At 38.7% G+C, this 22,775-nt stretch overlaps 1 protein-coding gene across 2 annotated transcripts in view; it reads left to right on the top strand.

Moving 5' to 3' along the window:
• GOLPH3L (golgi phosphoprotein 3 like) overlaps nt 1–20,028 on the top strand; it is a 37,754-nt gene extending 17,726 nt beyond the window's left edge. Inside the window, exons 4-6 of one of the 2 annotated variants that reach the window (XM_049880374.1) lie at nt 10,532–10,663; nt 11,565–11,679; nt 17,706–20,028. In XM_049880374.1, coding sequence (XP_049736331.1) covers nt 10,532–10,663; nt 11,565–11,679; nt 17,706–18,133 — 675 coding nt within the window. In that variant the 3' untranslated portion in view covers nt 18,134–20,028. The remainder of the gene's footprint in view (nt 1–10,531; nt 10,664–11,564; nt 11,680–17,705) is intronic. The other variant, XM_049880375.1, reaches the window with a different exon arrangement.
• Nucleotides 20,029–22,775: the final 2,747 nt, after the last annotated feature.

Here is a 22,775-nt window from a genome sequence, read left to right as displayed (position 1 = left end):
AGGTAAGCTTTGTAGCTGCATGTAGTTAATTTCTTGGGTTTTTCATTGTTGTAATAGGTGAGGAACTTAAGTGTCTCCCCAAAAGATTAAGGGACCAACAGGAAAGTGTGCAAAACTAAGTATAAGAAACTTCTCGTGTATTTTTGAAATTTCTTAGATTTTGTTTTCAGATTTAGTCTACAATTTCTAAAAAAGTGTATTCTTCTTTCTGAGCCTCCATACGTTACTATTTTGAGTGCAGCTTTGGGATAGCCAAGTAGAATATTGAAGATATACCACCACTGCGCATTCTGTGTCAACACTGACTTGTACTGATTATGCTGTATGTGGCAGTTAAGTCTTTCCCATTACAATAATCTTTTGTCATTAGAAGTAATGCTGTTGACATTTCACTATGGTCATAAGAAAGACTTAAAGGAATGGTGCAGGACTTGAAATTCCAAAGGTTCACACAAACCTATGATTTTTCCTGTTTTGTTTTAAGGAAAAGAATGCGTAAATATAGTACATGCTCTTGATGAATGTAAGCAATAGAGAGAAATATAATGACTAAAATTGAAAAAAAAAAAGGATAGAAATCTCACTTCCTGAAAATAACCATAGTTAACATTAATGGATATTACTAAACTTTTTTAGTCTAAAACATTCCGTTTTTTGAAATTATAAATAGTACAGACATACAAAAAAATGTGTAAAGACTCCTGGGTAATCAGCATTGCTCTCTATGCATACATTCAGATAAGATAGAACAGTCTGGTGAATTGTAGTATAAGAATAACAGAATATATATGTTATAAACCTTGACAACATACAAATTACAATTTAAAAACTTGGAGATAAGGCAGTAAAGATGGGAGAAAGTATGAGAGGGACATTAACTTTTATTTTTTATAGCAGGGAGTTAATTTGATATTGTCTAAAATTGAAACATAAAGTTAAACAGAAATGACCCAAACCTCAATATTCTTCCAAAAACCTCTTATGATAAAGACATGTTTAAAGTTCAGTAATTCCACAACCTGTACAAGGCAAGGTCATGGTAGCTCCATAGACATATCCAAACTCCCTGAGGGACCATATTGCTGGGCTGAGGGCTGTGGGGACCGTGGTCTCAGGGAATGTCTAGCGCAGCTAGCATAACATAGTTTATAAAGAATATGCTCTACATTCTACTTTGGTGTGTAGCGTCTGGGGTCTTAAAAGCCTGTGAGCGGCCATCTAGGATACTTCACTGGTCTTGCCCCTTCAGGAGCAAGGAGGAATGAAGAAAAGTAAAGATACAAGGGAAGGATTAGTCCAAAGGACTAATGGGCCACATCTACCACGGCCTCCACCAGACTGAGGCCAGTACAACTAGATGGTGCCCAGCTACCACCAGTGACTGCTCTGACAGGGATCACAATAGAGGGTCCCGGACAGAGCTGGAGAAAAATGTAAAACAAAATTCTAACAAAAAAAGAAAGACCAGACTTGCTGGCCTGACAGAGACTGGAGAAACCGTGAGAGTATGGCCCCCGGACACCCTTTCAGCTCAGTAACGAGCTCACTCCTGAGGTTCACCATTCAGCCAAAGATTAAATAGGCCCATGGAATAAAACAAGACTAAAGGGACACACCAGCCCTGGGGCAGGGACTGGAACGCAGGACGCGGAACAGGAAGGCCTGTAATAGGGAACTCAAGGTTGAGAAGGGAGAGTGTTGACATGTCATGGGGTTGTTAACCAGTGTCATAGAACAATGTGTGTACTGTTTGATGAGAAACTAGTTCTGTAAACCTTCAACTAAAGCACAAATAACAAAAAAAAAAAAAAAAAGTTCAATAATTCCTTCAGTGTCACTGAATTTTCTTTTTCTTATGTTAAATTTATTTTTTCCTAAAAATTTTTCTAATCAAGTAGTATTTTCTCACTAGAAATTTTGGGAAGATTAGAATGTCATTTTTTAAAGTAGGCAATAATTTAGGTAATTGTGATAATCTTGAATACATAACTATGTGTCTGGAATTTTTTTTTCCACTTTATCATAAACATATTCTAACGTTATTTTTAAAAACTCCTTATAGGTATGGTTTTTAATGTTGCTTTAGGTTTCTTGGAGTCCTTGTGGCACAGTGGTTAAGAGCTCAGGTGCTAACCAAAAGGTTGGTGGTTCAAATCCACCAGCTGCTCCTTGGAAACCCTACGGGGCACCTGTACTCTGTCATATAGGGTTGCTATGAGTCAGGATCGACTCTACGGCAATGATTTTGGTTTTTGGTTAGGTTTCTTTGTTTTCTTTCCTCTTTTTTTACCCAAACAAGAAACTTTGAAATCTTTAAGAGATGTTGTAGTGAGCAGCTATCTGAGATACATCTATTGGTCCCCATCCCATCCAGAGCAAAAGAAAATCAAAGACACAAGGAAAATATTAGTCCAAAGGACTAAGGGACCACATGAACCACAGCCTCCACCAGCCTGAGCCCAGAAGAACTAGATAGGTGCCTGGCTACTACTACCAACTGCTCTGACAGGGATCACAGTAGAGGGTTCCAGATAGAGCAGGAGAAAAATGTAGAACAAAATTCAAATTCGCAAAAAAAGACCAGACTTACTGGTCTGACAGAGACTGGAGAAACCCCAGAGACTATGGCCCCTGGACACCTTTCTAACTCAAAACTGAAGACACTCCCAAAGTTCACCTTTTAGCCAAAGATTAGACAGGCCTATAAAACAAATAATAACACACGTGAAGAGCGTGTTTCTTACATCAGTCAAGTATACAATACCAAATGGGCAACACCTGCCCAATAGCAAAGATAAGGCAGAAAGGGCCCGGAAAAATGGACAAATGGCAACAGGGAACCCAGGACGGAAAGGCAGAGAGTGCTGACATATTGTGGGAGTTGGAACCAGTGTTGCAAAACGATTCATGTCTAAATTTTTGAATGAGAAACTAATTTACTCTGTAAACTTTCACCTAAAGCCCAATTTTTAAAAAAAGGAAAGTTGTTTTAATCAACTATATGAGACCAAACAGTCAACATTTACCTTTAAACAAAGAAGAGAAGCTAAGGAAGGGCAGGGAACTTATTAGACTAATGGAAACAGAACAACAAAAAAAAAAAGGAAATGAGAATGTTAACACATCGTGAAGAAAGAATGCAGCCGATATCATGGAACAAGTTATATAAAAGTTGTTAAATGGGAACCTAATTTGCTATGTAAATTTTCACTTAAAACACAATAAAAAATTTTTTAATTATTTTAAGTATTCAAAGAAGTTTTAATAAGGAAGGACATTCTGAATTCTTGACTAGGCAGAAATTCAGTATAAAATGTTAATTGTCTGAAGTTATTGACGTATCATTGCCTAACCTTTTACAAGAACAAAATGACTGTCAAAATATGATCTTTGACCAAAAAATTTTCTTCCAACTATTTTAGGTGAAGGGAAAAACACGATACAGGAGAGGTCAGCACAACTGGACTAAACCAAAAGCAAAGAAGTTTCCTCAATAAACTGAAAGCTTCGAAGGCCAGCGTAGCAGGGCCGGGGGTTTGGGGACCATGGTTTCGGGGATATCTAAGCCAATTGACATAATAAAATCTATTAAGAAGACATTTTGCATCCCACCTTGAAGGGTAGACTCTGGGGTCTTAAATGCTAGCAAGCGGCCATCTAAGATGCATCAATTGGTCTCAACCCACCTGGAGCAAAGGAGAATGAAGAACACCAAAGACATGGTAATTATGAGCCCAAGAGACAGAAAGGACCACATAAACCAGAGTCTACATCATCCTGAGACCAGAAGAACTAGATGGTGCCTGGCTACAACTGATGACTGCCCTAACAGGGAACACAACAAAGAACCCCTGAAGGAGCAGGAGAGCAGTGGGATGCAGACCCCAAATTCTCGTAAAAAGACCAGACTTAATGGTCTGACTGAGACTAGAATGACCCCAGAGGTCATGGTCCCCAGAGCTTCTATTAGCCCAGCACAGGAACCATTCCTAAAGCTAACTCTTCAGACAGGAATGGGACTGGACTATGAGATAGACAATGATACTGGTGAAGAATGAGCTTCTTGGATCAAGTAGACACACGAGACTATATTGACATCTCCTGTCTGAAGGGGAGATAAGAGGGTAGAGAAGGTCAGAAGCTGGACGAATAGACACGAAAACAGAGAGTGGAAGGAAGGAGTGTGCTGTCTCATTAGGGGGAGAGCAATTAGGAGTATATAGCAAGGAGTTTATAAATTTTTGTATGAGAGTCCAACTTGATGTGTACGCTTTCACTTAAAGCACAAAAAAAGTAAAAAAAAATTTTTTTCTTACAAGAATTTATTCAACAGAAATACTACACAGATAACTATTTATAGCACTTCTTTTTAATAGTAAAAAACTGTAAGCAATCTAAATGTACGTCAGTAGAGGCTTGGATAAATAAATTATAACCCATCTCTAAATGCAGTATTACGCAGCCATTAAAAATAATGGACAAGCGAAAAAAGTTGGCATTCAGTATGATCTCATTTCTGTGAGTAATAATAACAAATATGTAGTAGAATATGTACATAAAAACCTAGAAGAATATACACTGAGCTGTTAATAGTGGTCATTTAGAGGATAGAGTAGGGGACTTTGACTTTCTAATTTTTTTTGTAATGTGAACTTTTTTTTCTTTTTTTACAATCAAGTATTGCTTTCATAATCAGTACAAAACACAGACCACTGTCCAAAGATCTCCTTCTGCCAATCCTTCAAGATTCTTTGTTGGTCATGAGTCGTAAAATTTTCCTCTTCATGTATTTATGTATATAAAGAGAGAGGGAAGGAACCCTGATGGCACAGTGGTTAAGTGCTCGGCTGCTACCCAAAAGATTGGAGGTTTGAACCCACCTTCTGCTCTGTGGGAGAAAGATGTTGTGCTAGCCTTCTGTAAAGATTTATAGCCTTGTAAAATCTGTGGGGCTGTTCTACTCTGTCATATAGGGTAGCTGTGTGTTGGAATTGACTTGACAGCAATGGGGTTGAAGTTCTTTTTGTTTCATATGTATATATATATATATGTATATACACATATATACATACTAAGGTTCATCATTCAATCATTAAATTTAATTACCAAAGGATATTCACCATTCAATCATTAAATTTAATTACCTAAGGATATTTAATTATTCCTTTACTTATCTTTTGATAATTCAATTTAATGATTGAATGGTAAACCTTAGTGTGTATGTTCACCAGCTCAGATATACCAAAGCATTGGCCCTTTAACACCGGAGTCTTTGAGAATCCACTAAGCCAGATATATGTATTTAGAAAAAAATGGATCTTTGAAATATAAGTAACTACATCTTCCTTTGCCACTAGGCTATTCTACACTGGATTTGTATCATAAATCTAAAATATTACTATAGATGACAATACCATAATCTCGATCCATCATCTGTCCCCATGGTACATACCGTCCTCTCCTCTCTTTCTTATTGATCATCTTTTCCTAAACCCAGTTTCTTTCTTGTAGTTACAGTTGTTTTTTATAATTTTTTTTTAACTCAACATGTTTTCATACATTTTTCTATTATGGCATATTACATAATAAAAAAAATTTTTTTAACTAATTTGGAGACTTTTATATGCTTTGAGATGCTATGATGGGAAACAGTGATATTCAAGACATACAGTTTCTACATCCTGGTCTCCATTGTTTATTTACAGCGTTCCTCTTTTAAGTTCTCTTGACAATCTGGTATCTTTGTCACTGAAACAGAAGTTATATGGTCAGGAAGAAATAGGAGAACATTTCCTCCTAAGTGCTTTAATATTGGCTGAAATGTTTGCACACCTGTTGAGGTTTATAAAGTCATCAAAATCCCTGGAATTATATACAAATTATGCCTAAGTAAATTATGTATCCCGAAGTAAGTTATAGTTTAACCTTAAATAAAAAGATAAGCTGTATAAAACAAGTATTAATCTAAAAAAAAAAAAGCCCACCCCACTAGTTTCATAAATATCACTCTTGCAGTTGCCATGAGTCAGGTGGGAGAGGGAATTAGTCCCAGACTTGAATTGAAGATCAGGCCCTCAGAAATTTGGACATGTCTAAGGAATGTTTATGGTTCAAGCTGAACTTTTGCCAGGTTGGCATATTCATTTTTGATCATACGTTTATGCTTTCGAGAAACATTTATTGAGCAGATATTATATATTAGTCATAGAGAATACTCTCTCCTTAAGGAATTTATAGTCTAGCGAAGACAATTGATATAAACATTCAGGTGAGGATCCTAACTGAGAGGATGGAATGGAAAGAAAAACAGTGTTAGAGAAGGCTACATGGAAAATGTGACAATCTGTACTCAATCTTTAAGAGCAGCAGTTGGGAGGAATTAGAGGGAGGAAGAGGATTAGCCGGAGCAGTATGTGCAAAGGACAGTTGGCAAAAATGATGCATTAAGAGTACTTCAAATAGTTGAGGATAGCTAGAGCATAGTGTTCTAGGGAAAAGAGGCCAGAGAGAGACTAGTAAGCAACAGCCTGGTTTGGGTACTATACTAAGGAATTTTGACTTGATTCTGAAGGCTGGAAGGAGCATTTGAAAGATTCTTAAGTAGAGGAGAAGGTTTGAACTTAAAGATCATCTTACTTATAGTGGAAAAAGCTATAGTGGGAATAAAATTTAATTTTTAATGTATTGTTGGGCGCTTGGAAAGCAAAGGAAATCTTCAAGGGCCCCCAAATGCCAGCAATAAAATCTAAGAGGTGAGCGATAAGCATGAAAACCAGATTGCCGAAGGGCAAATGACCAAATCAGTCCTGAGATTCCGGGGTGGTGTGGTCAGGAACGAACTTTGACCTGAGATGAGTGCAGAAGCTAGGTTTAAATGTGGCCCTAGTTATATGGAACCTCACCCCCACCCCTGGCTCTCAGCAGAAGCAAATGCAAACCTTCCTCTCTGGAGGAAGGTATCTTCAACTTAGGCCTCCAGAATCTCACAAATTCACAAAAATCTAAATACAAATCACTTAATCAAAGAACATCAAACTTAAAAAGAAACAAACTACCATGAGAAAGAATCAGCAGAAATAACAAACAATAGATTGTTTTCCAAGAACCTCAGATGTTATCAGATATTAAAATAATCAGTATAAAATATCTCACATTTTTAAGGAAATAAAAGAATAAAAAATGAACAGCAAAAATAAATGATCACATAAAACCAAAACCAAGCCCATTGCCATTGAGTTGATTGTGACTTGTAGCAACCCTATAGGTCAGAGTAGAACTGCCCCATAGGGTTTCCCAGAGTATCTAGTAGATTCAAACTGCTCACCTTTTGGTTAGCAGCCACACTGTGAACCACTATACCACCAGGGTTTCAGTGATCACATAGAACTCCTGTAACTCAACAAAAAGAAAAGCTACCCTGTCAAAAAGTAGGCAAAGAATTTGAATAAACATTCCTGCAAAGAAGATTTACAAGTGATCAACAAACATGTGAAAAGCTGTTCAACATCATTAGTCATTCACGCACACACACCCACTGCCATTAGGGAAATACAAGTCAAAACCACAATGAGATACCATTTCACACGCACTAGGTTGGCTATTGTTTAACAAACAAAAAAAGGAAAATTAGTGTTGTTGAGGATATGGAGAAATTGGAACCTTTGTCCATTGCTGATGAGAATGTAAAATGATTCATGGCCCCCAGACCTTCCATTGGCCCAGGACAGGAATCATTCCCGAAGCCAACTCTTCAGACATGGATTGGACTGGACAGTGGGTTGGAGAGGGATGCTCGTGAGGAGGGAGCTTCTTGGATCAGGTGGACACTTGAGACTAGGTTGGCGTCTCCTGCCTGGAGGGGAGACGAGAGGGTGGAGGGGGTTAGAAGCTGGCGAAATGGACACGAAAAGAGAGCGTGGAGGGAGAGAGCGGGCTGTCTCATTAGGGGGAGAGTAATTGGGAGTGCGTAGCAAGGTGTATATGGGTTTTTGTGTGAGAGACTGACTTGATTTGTAAACTTCCACTTAAAGCACAATAAAAATTATTTTTAAAAAAATGTAAAATGATGCAGCTACTGTGGAAAATAGTTTGGCAGTTCCTCAAAAAGTTAAACATAGAATTACTGTGTGACCCAGGAATTCTATATGTATACCCAAAGACTTGAAAGTAGGCACTGATACCTGTACACTAATGTTCATTGCAGTACTATTTGCAAAAGCCGAAAGTTGAAAACAACCTAAGTGTCTAGCACAGATGAATGGATAAATAAAAATGTTGAATGTATCACAATGGGATATTATTCACCTGTAGAAGGAGTAAACTAATACATGCTTTGACGTGGATGAATCTTGAAAACATTATGCTGAGTGAAGTAAGCCAGACACAAAAGGACAAATATTATATGATTCCTCTTACATGAAGTATCTAGAATAGACAAATACATGCGCATAAAAATAGATTAGTGGTCACCATGGGCTGGAGAGAAGGGGAATGGGGAATTATTGCTTAATAGGTACAGAGTTTCTGCTTGCAGTGATGAAAAAATTTTAGAAACAGTAATGACAGTTGCGTAGCATTGTGAGTCCAGTTAATGCCACTGTATTGTACATTGGAAGTCCTTTGTTTAGAATGCCCTTCTGAAGAATAGGTAGAATTTGGATAGTTTCCCTCATCTGGAAACTTGAAAATGGTTAAAATGGTCAATTTTATGTTGTGTATATTTTATCACAATTAAAAAGGAAAAAAGAAACGATCACAGATGTCCAGGCAAATTTGAAGAAAAACTAAATACAACTTTTAGAGGTGTAAAATTATTGAAATAAAAAACTCAACGGATGGGTTAGTTTAACATATTAGATACAGATCAAGAAAGAATTAGTAAATTGGAAGGCCAGATATGAAATAACTCTCCAGAAAACAATACAGAGAATAAGGAAATGGAAACTATAAAAGAGAGGTTAAAAGAGAATAAAAAATGGAGGAAAGCCAGAATTCTTGGAGATAAGGGCTCAGAACTGTTGAGACAACAATTGCTAACAACAACAATGAAAGAAAGGAATACACAAACACAGAAAGCACAACATATTCCAAAAAATTCACACAGAGGCATGTTGCAGTTAAACTGCAAAACACCAAGAGAGAAGATCTTAAAGACCCAGGGGAAAAAGATCACCTACAAAGAAACGACAAGCAGGATGAATGATAGATTTCTCATTGCAGCAATGGAAGCCAGAAGAGGGCATAATATCTCCAATGTGATGAGAGAAAACTATAAACCTAGAATTTATGTCAAAAATTATCTTTCATGAATGAGGGTGAAATAGAGACATCTTAGATAAAGAAAGTAGAGTTTGCCTCCAACAGACCTCCACTAAAGGAAATTCTACTTTAGGAAGAAGGAAAATGGTACCAGAAAGGAAGTCTGAGATGCAAGAAGGAATGATAAGCAAAGAAACTGGTGAGCATCCGAGTAAGCCTGAACAAGCACTTGCTGTATAAAATAATAATAGTGATGATAAAATGAAGTCTAATTTGTGGGAATAAAAAAATGACAAAACATTGGACAGATAGGAGAGTTGTTCAAAAATATTGACTAATTTTTTAAAATAGATTAGATTTTGGGAAAATTAATAAATTAGTCACACATGCTAAAATTTCTAGAATAACTTCTAACCAGACTTAATGGTCTGACAGAGACTGGAGGAAGCCCCAAAACTATGGCCCCGGGTGCTCTGTAACCCAGAACTAAAACCATACCTGAAGGTCACTCTTCAAAGATTAGACTGGACTATAAAACGTAAAATAATACTTGTGAAGAGTGTCCTTCTTAGTTCAATCAGATGCACGAGACCAAATGGGTAGCTGCTGTCTGGAGGCAGGATGAGAAGGCAGGAAGGGACAGGAGCTGATTGAATGGACATAAGAAACCTGGGGTGGAAAGGGAAAACATATATTCCATATATACATGCACACATATATTCCTATTTAATCCTTAGAGCAAACTTATGAAGGTAGATATTAGTGTCCTCATTTTTAGCTGAGGAAACTGAGCTTCTGAAAGGTTAAGTAACATACTCAAGGCACTTAAGTAGTCAGTGGCGGAGATGAGTTTCTGTTATAACCACCCAGCTGGCAATAGTAGATATCTTTTTTTTTTTTTAAGAGGAGTAAAAGATTGAAGTCATTTATACTTTTGTCTGTCTGACTTGTTCATACTGCACTGAAATTTAGGGTTTCATGGAAACAGATTTCAAAGAAACCAGAATTCTTTTCAAAAAATAAAATTTGACATGCCCATTATTAACTAATAACAGAGCCATAGGAATCCATTAAATAGCTTGGAGTCAGGCAGAAGATCATGTTTTGGAAGGTTTAGATTAAGAAGACTCAAGGGACATTCTATTCTATTATTCTGTACTTTGCTCTGAGTTCATGAAGTGTGATGTGAAATGAATCACAACCATTCTTGGAGTGTTTACTGCAAGGTGGATACCTTTCAGAGCGTACTTTCTCTTCTTTTCCCCTATTGTAGGGTTATACATCCTTCTGGAATGACTGCATATCGTCTGGGCTGCGAGGGGGCATCCTGATAGAGCTGGCCATGCGGGGTCGAATCTCGTTGGAACCTCCCACCATGCGTAAGAAGAGACTACTAGACAGAAAGGTATAGCATCCTCTTGTGGAAAGGCAGATACCAACAGTCCATTATTACTATCTGAAAGAACAGGAATATTTGAGCATCAAGACAATCAAAATATCACTGTCTCAGCTGTCCCATTGTCTAAACCAAACAAAAACCAAACTCATTGCCCTCGAGTTGATTTTGACTCATAGCCACCCTATAGGACAGGGTAGAACCGCCCCTGTAGGATTGCCAAGGCTGTACAGGAAACCCTGGTGGCATAGTGTTTAAGTACTATGGCTGCCACCCAAGAGGTCGGCAGTTCAAATCTGCCAGGCACTCCTTGGAAACTCTGTGGGGCAGTTCTACTCTGTCCTATAGGGTCACTATGAGTTGGAATCGACTCGACGGCAGTGGTTTTTTTTTTTTTTTTTTTTTGGTTTTTAAATCTTTACAGGAGCACACTGCCACATCTTTCTGCCGCAGAGTAGCTGGTGGGTTCGAACCATCGACCTTTCGGTTTGCAGCTGAGTGTTTAACCACTGCGCCACCAGTACTCCTTATCCCATTGTGTAGACAGGTATAATTATCCTATAGCAAAGGGAGAAGTCTAAGTACCAGTAGTCTAAAGAGTTATAAGAGGTTCATGGTTTTGTCTTCCTTTTTTTATGCAGAAAAGTCACATTTAAGGTGCATGCTGTTAATTATTTCTCCTTCTTTTTATATTTATAGCTATTACATTATGAAGTAGAGAATTATATAAAAGGAGGTAAATACGTGGGTTATACTGAAGTTTAAATTTAAGGACAGAGACAGTATTTTTTTCTTCTTTGCATTTCATTTCCTGCAACACATAACCACTAGTGTATATGTGATATGTTGAAAGATTTTAACTTGAATGAGTTGAATGAACCGAGATCCCTTGTTTCTTCCTTCCTGAAAGGTACTGGTAAAATCAGACAGCCCAACAGGTGACGTCTTACTGGATGAAACACTCAAGCACATTAAAGCAACTGACCCCACAGAAACTGTCCAAACATGGATAGAACTACTCACCGGTAAGATAATTCAAAATGTATTCCATACTTTGTTATCTGGAACCTATCCTTAGAGTTGGGAAAAGAAGTACAGAAGTTCAGGGTGCTGAGTAAGATTTATATGGTCCACAATTTAACTATACTAATGAGAGACAGGAAAAGCATGGTTAATCAATACCTAAAGTTTTCCATAAGGTTTTCACGGCTGACTTTCAGAAGTAGATTGCCTGGTGTTTTTTCTTAGTCTGTCTTAGGAAACTCTGCTGAAACCTGTCCGCCATGGATGACCCTACTGGTATTTGATACACCAGTGGTATAGCTTCCAACACCATAGCAACACATAAGCCACTACAGTATAACGAGCTGATAGACAGGTGGTGGTGGAAGCACAGATGGACAATGACAGGGCAATGACTGGGCAGTGTTTCATTCTGTTATACATAAGGTCACCATAAGTCAGAGCCAACATGACAGCAGCTAACAACAACAAAATTTCCCCTGGACGCTCTGTTAACCCTGAACTAAAATCATTCCCGAAGCCCACTCTTCAGACAAAGATTAGACTGAAGTATAAAACATAAAATAATACTCATGAAGAGTGTACTTCTTAGTTCAAGCAGATACAGGAGACCAAATGGGTGGCTCCAGCCCAGAGGCAGGATGAGAAGGCAGGAAGGGACAAGAGCTGGTTGGATAGACATGAGAAACCCACGGTGGTAAGGGAAAGTGTGCTATCACATTATAAGGATTGCAACTAGTGTCACGTAACAATATGTGTATAAATTTTTGTATGAGAAATTAACTTGAGCTGTAAACTTTTCACCGAAAGCACAATAAAAAAAATAAAGGATAATCCCTTTCCCATTGTGAAAACTTAACTTACAACCATCCCAGTAAGATGAATAGCCAGTTTTGTCTGTGGTTAGTTTCAGAAAAATGGCATTCTTACAGTGTACCATCTGCCTGCTTAGCCTTAAAAAAATCCTCTCCAACCTTACGTACCTTCAAACTATACCCTATACCTCTCCTCCCTGGGAAAATTTATAACAAGTTCTACATATTGCCTGTGGTAGGCAGAATAACAGTCCTCCAGAGATGACCGTGTCTGTGGTGGATTGAATAGTGGCTCCCAAAAGGGTATATAAGTCCTAACCCCAGGAACCTGTAAATGTGGCCTTATTTGGAAAAAGAGTCTTTGTCAATATAATTCAGTTAAGGGTCATAAGATGAGATCATCCTCACGACAGGTGTCCTTATAATAGAAAAGCATAGGGACACGTGGGAGGCAAAGACACAGAGGGGAAGGCGGTGTGAAGACAGAGGCGGAGATAGGTGTTATGTTCCCACAGCCAAGGAATGCTTAGAACCATTCAAAGCTGGAAAAGGCAAGGATCCTCCCTTAGAGCCTTCAGAGAGAGAGTGGCCCTGCTGACAACTTGTTTTCAGACTTCTGGCCTCCAGAACCGAGAGAGAATGAATTTCTGTTGTTTTAAACTGCCAAAAAAAAAAAAAGTTTTCCAAGCTTCACCTTACCTTCAGCCATCCCACCCCCTAAGCTCTTTAACAGTTGTCTTAGTCATCTAGTGCTGCTAACAGAAATACCACAAGTCGATGGCTTTAACAAAGAGAAGTTTATTCTCTCACAGTCCAGTAGTCTAGAAGCCTGAATTCAGGGCCCTGGCTCCAGGGGGGAAGGCTTTCTCTCTCTGTTGGCTCTGGAGGAAGGTCCTTGTCATCAGTCTTCCCTTGGTCTGGGAGCATCTCAGCTCAGGAACCTCAGATCCAAAGGACACGCTCTGCTCCTAGTGCTGCTTCCTTCATGGTATGAGGTCTCCATGTCTCTCTGCTCACTTCTCTCTATCTGAAAAGAGATTGGCTTAAGACAGTATCTAATCTTGTAGATCTGCCACTAATCCATCTCATTACATCGTAGTGATAGGATTTACAACACATAGGGAAATCACATCAGATGACGGAATGGTAGACAATCATACAGTACTGGGAATCGTGACCTAGCCAAGTTGGCTGATATTTTGCAGGGACATAATTCAATCCATGACAACAGTATTCTTCACAAGAAATTTTTTTAACATCTTTAATGAGATATAATTCACATCACATACCCTTTAAAGTATACAATTCCATGACTTTTAGTATGTTCACAGAACTGTGCAACTAAATAGCTTTAAGTTTAAAACATTTTCATCACTCCATAAAGAAACCATGGACGCATTAGGAGTTGCTCTGATTTCCCCCATTCTTCCTCCTCAGCCTTAGACAACTTCTAGTCTACTTTCTGTTTCTATAGATTTACCTATTCTGGATGAAAAAAAAATTCTGGATATTTCATATAAAACGGAATCATATAACTTACGGTCTTTAATGACTGGTTTAACTGGAGCACTGGTGGCACAGTGGTTAAGAGCTACTGCATGCTATGGCTCCTAACCAAAAGGTCAGCGGTTCAAATCCACCAGCCGCTCCTTGGAAACCTTACAGGGCAGTTCTCTGTCGTGTAGGGTCGCTATGAGTTGGAATCAATTCAACAGCAGTGTTTTTTTTTTTAATCACTGGCTTCCTTGACTTAGCATAATGTTTTCACATCCATATTGTAGCATGTATCAGTAATTCATTCCCTCTTTTTTAAATATAAATTGTAATATGAGAAACTAGATCTATGGCATACAGTTTTAGTGAGTATCTTCCAGAGGGCACCTTGAAGTCATAGCCAGTGTCACCTTCTGGAACAGTTTGTTTTTAATTGAAATTCTTACTGAGATAATTGTAGATTCACATTCAGTTGTAAGAGATAACACACTAGGGCCCACTTTTAATGTTATTTTTGTCTCCACACAATCACCATACTAGATTTTAAACTTCTTGAGAACAGGGATTATTTCCAAAGTATTTGCACCATTTTACATTCCCATCAGCAGTGTATGAGGGCTACAACTTTTCTGCATCCTCGCCTACTTGCTACAGACTTGCTATTGTCTGTCTTATTTTAGCCATCCTGTTGTTGTTAGGTGCTCATATTGGTTCTGACTCAGAGCAACCTTATGTATAACAGAACAAAACATTGCCCAGTCCTGCCCAGTCCTGTTGTAGCCACATTTGTTTATGGGATGAGGTGAGATCCAACTTCATCCAGCTCATTGAGGGTCTGCTTCTGTTTCACTCACCGTCTCCTTTACCAAGCATGATTTCTTTCTTCAGCAATTGGTCCTTCCTGATGACATGTCAAATTGGAGTACAAAAGCTGGCTATCGTAGTGGTATAAAGTGGTATCTCATTGTGGTTTTGATTTACATTTTTCTAATGACTAATGATGTTAAGCATCTTTTCATGTGCTTATTGGCATTCTTTGGAGAATTGTCTATTCAAATCTTTTGCCCATTTTTCAATTGGATTATTTACCTTTTTATTAATGAGGTATTTTTGATGATTTTTTAAACATGTTCTAGATACAAATCCCTTATCAAATAGATGATTTGCACAAATTTTCTTTGATTTTATGAGTTGTCTCTTCATTTTCTTGATGATGTCCTGAAGCACAAAAGTTTTTTATTTTGATAAAGTCTATTCTTTCTTGTGTTGCTTGTGCTTTTGGTGTAATAATTAAGAAAAAGTAGCATAGACACAGGTCACGAAGAATTACTCCTATATTTTCATCAAAGAGTGTTACAGCTTTAGCCCCTTCTTTTAGGTGTAAGTCCATTTTGAGTTAATTTTTGTTATGGGATGAGGTAGGGGTCCAACTTCATTCCTTTACATGTGGCTATCCAGCACCATTTGCTGAAAAGTCTGTTCTTCTCCTTTGAATTTTCTTGGCACCATTGTTGGAAATCTGTTGACCATAAATGTATAAGTTGATTTCTATCCAATGTCAGTACCACACTGTCTTGATTTTTGTAACTTTGTAACCCATTGCTGTTGAGTTGATTCCAACTCATAGTGACTATATAGTACAGAGTAGACCTGCCCCATAGGGTTTCCAGGGCTGTAATCTTTAAGGAATTCAACTGCCACATCTCTCTCCCACTGAGTGGCTGGTGGGTTCATACCTTTTGGTTAGCAGCCAAGTGTTTAACTGCTGAGCCACCAGGGCTCCTGCAGCTTTGTAGTAATTTTGAAATCTGGAAGTGTGAGTCCTCCAGCTTTGATCTGTTTCAAGATTGTTTTGACTATTTTGGGTCCTTTGTATTTCTGTATGAATTTTAGAATCATCTTGTCAATTTCTATAAAACGAGCTAGGATTTCAGTAAGAATTGCATTGAATCTGTAGATCAATTTGGGGGGTATTGATATTTAATAAGGAGACCTGGTGGTACAGTGGTTAAAGCACTGGGCTGCTAACCAAAAGGTTGGTGGTTCAAACCTACCAGCCACTTTGCGGGAAGAAGATGTGGCAGTCTGTTTCTATAAAGATTTAACGCCCTAGAAACCCTATAGGGTAGCTCTGTTCTGTCCTATAGGGTTCCTATGAGTCAGAATCAACTCATTGGCAGTGGGTTTGGTAAGATAAAGTTGTGGCTCAACTAAGTCACGGTATGGCTTGAGTAAGGCGGTACAACTCAAGATACATCCCACCCTAATCCCACCTCATAGAGGTTTTAGTATTTACAACACATAAAATGGAGAATAGTTATATAATATCACAAAATGGAGGATGGTTACATCAGATCACAAAATGGAGGACAATTACACAATACTGGGAATCATGGCCTAGCCAAGTTGACACATATTTCGGGGGGACACAATTCAATCCATGACATACATATTACATCTATATATGTTACAGACCCAGTAATACATTGGTTCTGCCAGTTTCTGCTTGTTTTTTTGAGTTCTTATGCAGGGGAGGCAGGGGGGACAGGAACATGAAGCTGCTTATACCACCATCTTGCCAGTGCCTCTAGCATGTGATTTTATTTTTAAACTCAGCCTTCTAGGAGTTGCTCCTAGGTTAGAGTAACTTAGTGTTCAGACAGTGTTTGGTCAGAGGTTGTACTTAAGCCCTTGTGCCAGTGATGTTTCCACCCTTTGTTGATGGATCTGTGTGTGGCCTAGCAAATGCTTTCAGGTCTGTCCCCCCACCCCCATCTTGCTCTGATTGCTCCTGAGTGGGTGCTGCCTAGTGCATGCGCACAACCTTCCCAATCCCCAAGATTGGCTACGATCCCAGAAGGGCTTTTCGTTGCTTTCTGGGAATCTTTGGTTCTCTCTGTTAAACTTCAGCTGCTCTGCCATTTGACTTGTTGCTACCAGCACCCTCTTAATTGTTCTCCATCAAGACCTCCATGTTTGTAACAACACTTTTAGGCATAGAATTCACCACACTATTTTCCCATTAAAGTCAGCTCCCTTAGGCAGAACTGCGGAAGTCTCTATCACTCAGGCCTGCTTCCCCTCCTGAGCAGAACCTTTGCTTACTATACAGGAGCTGAGGTAGGCACAGTGGCCCACTTCTCCCAGATTGACACCTCTGCTCTTTGAGTGGGTACTGGGAGGAAGAGATGGAGCCCTGGTCTTTGTAGCTTGCCCCTTCCAGTGTGGGAAGGGAGCCTCTAAAAGCAAGCTGCACTGGGGACAGTCGGGTCCTCAATATTCTTGGCCTGCTGTGCCTGAGTAGAAATTATTCCCTACCAGTAGGGGAAGGGAGCCTCAGTCTTCTCAGCTGTACCCACCCAGAAGAGAACTTCTGAAATATAGGGTAGAAAGCATCTAGGAGAGACTGGTACCCTGAAGAAAATTTCAAAAATTCAGGAATGATTAAGAGTATTGAAGAGAGGTCATGTAAGATAAGAAGTAAAGTCCATAAACACTAGCAATATGAAAGTCCTCAGTGACACTTTTGAATCTGCTTTAATGTGAAATATGGTTGGAGTCAAAACCAGATTATAAAGGGCTAAGGATTAAATGAATTGAGGAATGAATAGAGACTAAACTTTCTAAAAATTTAACCATTCAAGTTTCCAAATAACTAATTTATTTTTTCACTTTGTTTTTCTTTCTGTTCATGTTGTCCTATTTCTTATTCCCCATAGGCGAGACCTGGAACCCCTTCAAATTACAGTATCAGCTGAGGAATGTACGAGAGCGAATTGCAAAGAACCTAGTAGAGAAGGGCATTCTAACCACTGAGAAGCAGAATTTCCTTTTATTTGACATGACCACCCATCCAGTAACCAATACAACGGAGAAGCAGCGACTAGTGAAAAAACTGCAAGATAGTGTACTAGAGCGGTGGGTGAATGACCCTCAGCGAATGGACAGGCGAACACTGGCACTCCTGGTGCTGGCTCACTCCTCTGATGTGCTAGAGAATGTCTTCTCCTCTCTGACAGATGACAAGTATGACATGGCAATGAATCGAGCCAAGGACCTGGTAGAACTGGACCCTGAAGTGGAGGGGACAAAGCATAGTGCCACAGAGATGATCTGGGCTGTGCTGGCAGCCTTCAATAAATCCTAAAGCCAGCTGGTAGGTTTCTCCTTTTCCCTTGCTGGCTGGTGACTGTCAGAGACCCCATCACTGAGTTTTGTGTGATGAGATGCTTTTACATCATGTTTTTTCCTCCTGTTAAATAAGACTTCATGATTTGAGGCAGGGGCAACATCAGGGCTTCTCCATAAACTGTGACAGTTCTAAGTAGACTTTGTTTCACCCTATACTTCCACTCCCGAGCGAAATAAATGGGGTGAACACACACCCAGTAAACATATTCTCCCTTTTCTTGGCTTAGTTTCATCCAGTGTGCTTTTGGACAATCAGGACTATCTAATGGGGTTTAGACTGCTCAGCCACAGAATGTGAATGAGATGAAGAGCAAACAATTTATTACATTTCGTAAGTTTTTTTTTTTCTATCTTAAATACATGGTGGTTTCAAAGCCTTTGTTTCTAAGACTTTGTTAAGTAATGTACTTTATTTAAATAATTATGTCTTTAAATAAGGGGCAATGGAAACAACACTAATTTTTGGAGCAGATGGTCTCTGGGATTGTTCTACAGGTGGTTTTCTCATCCTTCCTTTTCTAATCCAACCGAGAATGTCCCAAATTTGATTACCTGGTTCTCACATCCTAGAACCAAAAAATATATTCTATACTCCCTCTAACATCATCCTGTTCCCTCACTCAGCAGAACAAAAGTCTAACTGAAAAAAAAGAAAAATGTATCTCTCAGCCACCTGTTTCATGTAGTCAACACTAGAATTCGTAAGGAAGGGAGGTAGCATGAGGCTTTCCACTCTTCAGCACATGACTGTCATGTTCTCCAGACTACTTTAAATGTCTCTGCTCCGATTGAATTGAGGGAGCTGTAAATTTCAGTTGGTAAATAGCAGCATCCTGAGTCAAGACAGTATATCTGAACTCAGTATTACTGTTGCCTGTTTTTTGGCTTCCCACATAAGTTGAGAAACTGTCTATATTTAAGGGTTCTGGGAGTAGTTTTGTGTATACTTAATTCACAGAATAGTCATCAATCTTGGTTTAACATAACCCTCCTTCTGGCCAAATCTCTAAAACACTTTCACTTCAGTAGTGAGAGCAGAGAAAAACTTCATTAAGAAAGATCCCATATAGAGGGGCAACTTGGTGTCAAAAGCAGCCTGATATAAAGGCTAGCATAACTTCTTTTCCTCCTCCGACCCTACCTAACCCCACAGAAATTCCCCAATTCAATTAACATTTTTTTTTTTTGTTTTTCACTTCATCTTTTTTTTTTTAATAATTTTTATTCTGCTTTAAGTGCACTTCAAGTATCTCTTAACTAGAGGTACAAGTTGTAAATGTGAGGCTAAGGAGAGCTCCAGTGGTAAAAGTACAAAAACCAGTCCATTAGTTGCCTCTACCTGACTTAGCTTTTCTCTTCATTTGAACAATTCGGCATGAATTGAAACCAGGTTTTCCTGTGGAAAGTTTCAGCCTGATTGGGGGATAATAGTTCAGCTGAGTTCTTTCTTGCAACTCTCGGTCAGTGTTTATTTTTATATTGTATCTCGATAAGATTGGATTGTCTTCAGTTTGAACCTGCATAATGTTCACTGCCAGACATATTCTCATTTAATGCATATAGCCCTCACACTTCTGTATAATAAAGATCAATTCTTGGCTCTCTCGTCTCTCTATGCAGCTTTACAACTTTTGTTATTTGACTTGGAAATAAGAGCTTTCTGCATAAGGTCAGAAATGTCTCCTCTTACGCTAGTATATTAGCCTCTGTTTCATCCTGTGTGGAAAAAGATTAAGGGTCCACAAATTTTATAATTGTAACAGGTATAGGCTAAACTGAACACCAGCTAATGTAAAGTCTGAATACTGTCTCCATCTCAATTAAAATAACAGTTACCCAAATTTACCATTATTCCCATAAGGAGAATGAGTATGTTCTCTCCTATTAATATCTTCTTGCAAGTGACCCCTGAATTTATTTAAGAGCTAAGAGGTCTTAGGCTCTAAATTTTGATAACATACCTAAACATAACAGAATTAACAAAATGTGAAAAAATAATTGTACTGATAAACTTTGTTAATTGGCTTGTCCTTCCCTTCTGTAGAATGTCTACAACACAAGGGACAATAAGAAATTTATTTACTAGAATTGTTTATACTTCTCTGTTATTTATTTAAAACAAAGCAGTGTTCCCATAAGTCATTCTTTAGTTGATGCAAAGACCACCTGTACCAAAGACACCTGGGGAGAAAAAGGAAGAGTACCTTGCTAAAAAGGAAAGATTACTAGTAAATCAGTGTCTGGTTAGGGGCTTAGGAAGCTGAGATTTAAACAAATTCTCTTAAAGCTTGCATATTAAAATTTGAGAACACCGCTATAATTGTTGATCATCAGGACAGCAAATTCTGTGGGCTATACCTTCAAAATAGATGCCACATCCAGCCATTTTCGCCCTCTAAGTGGCTACTAAACTCTAGGCCAAGCCACCACCATCTCTTACTTGAACTGTTGTAAAAGTCTAGTTGGTTTCCTGCTACTTCTTCCACTCTTGGCCCCCACATAGCAGCCAGAGTAATCAGTTTAATACCTAAATCATCTTGTGGGACTCCCCTGCTCAACACCATCTAATGACTACCCATCACACAAAAAAATAAAAGTCCTTACTGTGGCTGAAAAAGCCAAAAGTGATCTGCTCCTTGTCTACATCTCTCTTACCCTGGCTCTAGTTTGCAATTTCTCAAAAAAAACACCAAAATCATGCTTCTGCTTCAGGAGCTTTGCATTCGCTGTTTTTCCTCCAGATAACTTCCTGGCTCACTCCGTACCTTATTCAGACCTCTGCTCAAATATCTCAGAGAAGTGTTCCCTAACCACCCTACCTAAAGCACCATCTCCTCCTACCCAGTCACAACTAGAGTAATTACTGAGTACATCTCTGCCCTAGACATTCTTCTAGTTTTTGTGAAACCCCATTCTCTTTTTCTAATCAAAAGGTAATGATGCTTATCTGCTTTACTCTCATTTCAAGTTCTACCCTTCCTAATGCTCAGTAATTTGGCTATGTCAGAGATAAATGTATAAATAAATCATCACCTTAGCAAACATAGTTTTTATATATTACTCTTAAGCAGAGCTTGGAGTTAGAAATAGCTTGTGTTAAAAGTGTTTTCCAAAAGAATCTGTTCATCTTTTAGAAATTTAAACTGATTGCTTAAATGCATTCATAATATATTTTCACCATAACTGACCAAACCTGCATTCAACCAATAATTTCCACCTTCTTTCCCCATATGACTTAGCTTAAACTTAACCTGCCTCCTTCTATCCTTTTCCTATATCGAGTTGGGCCATACATTCAACTGCTTACCAAGTTCTGTCGGTTCTTAATATCCCTCATTCTTCTGTGTCCCTCCATTCCCACTGCCACTTCTCCTTGAGTCATTAGACCTTGGAAATTTAGCAAGGGTTGGTGATTCTGGTCAAAAATATGAAGATTGTTTTCTACACTCCTTTATACCCTCCTTAATTATCCACTCACTTCCCTGAAGGAGATGAAGCTTAAGCAGAGTGTTTTGTTATTGTTGTTAGCTTAAGCCTTTTATAATATACATACAGAAAAGTGCACATAAGTGTACAGCTCAATTCTCACAGACTGAACACACATGTAATCAGCACCAAGATTAAGAACTTTACCAGCACCTGAGAACTCCCCTTATGTTCCCTTCCAGTCACTACCCTCCAAGGATAACCGCTCTCCTGACTTCTAACAACATTGATTCATTTTACCTGAACAGGATTTTTGGAGATAACTGGGAAAAGCTTAGATGGAGAAACATCTGAGGAGCAGCAAATCTAAGAAGGCTGAAAGGAAAAGAAGGTGGAAAGGAGAGGTCTATCCCATCCAAAAGGAAGGAAAAAAAAGAGAAGAAGAACAGGAAAGAAAGAAACCAAGAGGGAGGAGAGGAAATAGGGGCTCGAAGGGAGATATATCATGTTACCTGGTTGGCTACCCAAGAAACCCAACTACGACACTCTTCTCAGGGTTGCCTTTTCTCCCCCCTGCCCCTCTAGCCTCCTACATCCTCTCTACCTGCTTGCCCTCTCCCCTGCAAAATTTACCCACCCCAGAATTATAAGTGGATAGGTCAGTCATCTATTTGACATGATTTCAAGGGTGGAAAGTCCTCTGCTCCAAATCTACCTCACAAGTCTATAGATGGCACTTTAAATTTCATTAGTGATCTCTTCTTTTGGGTTAATAATTGCCACTTTTGGTTGAATACATTTAAAATACAAATACTACAGGAAGCAGTGATCTGGTATCATCTGGTTGACAGATTTACATTTTAACCAGAAACTTCAATACTATGGAAGACAGAGATGAGAAATTTATGGGAAGAGAGGGCTTTTCTGTTGTCAGGTAAAACTGTAAAAGACTTTAAAATGGGCAAAAAGATTATTGGACTTAGAACAGCCTTCATAGTTATCTCGTCTCCCTTTCATTGTCTTTGAACTATTTTACAACTTTGTTAAGTTGAGAAAACTGATGGCAATACAAATGATTCTTGTACCAAAACCAACCCACTGCCATCCAGGCAATTCCGACTCATAGTGACCCAATAGGGTTTCCAAGGCGGTAAATCCTTAATGGAGCCTTT

The sequence above is a fragment of the Elephas maximus genome, chromosome 3 (assembly GCF_024166365.1).
Source record: "Elephas maximus indicus isolate mEleMax1 chromosome 3, mEleMax1 primary haplotype, whole genome shotgun sequence".
NCBI classification, from domain to species: domain Eukaryota; kingdom Metazoa; phylum Chordata; class Mammalia; order Proboscidea; family Elephantidae; genus Elephas; species Elephas maximus.
Note: the sequence above shows the minus strand (reverse complement) of the source record. Positions and strands in the feature narration are given on the sequence as shown.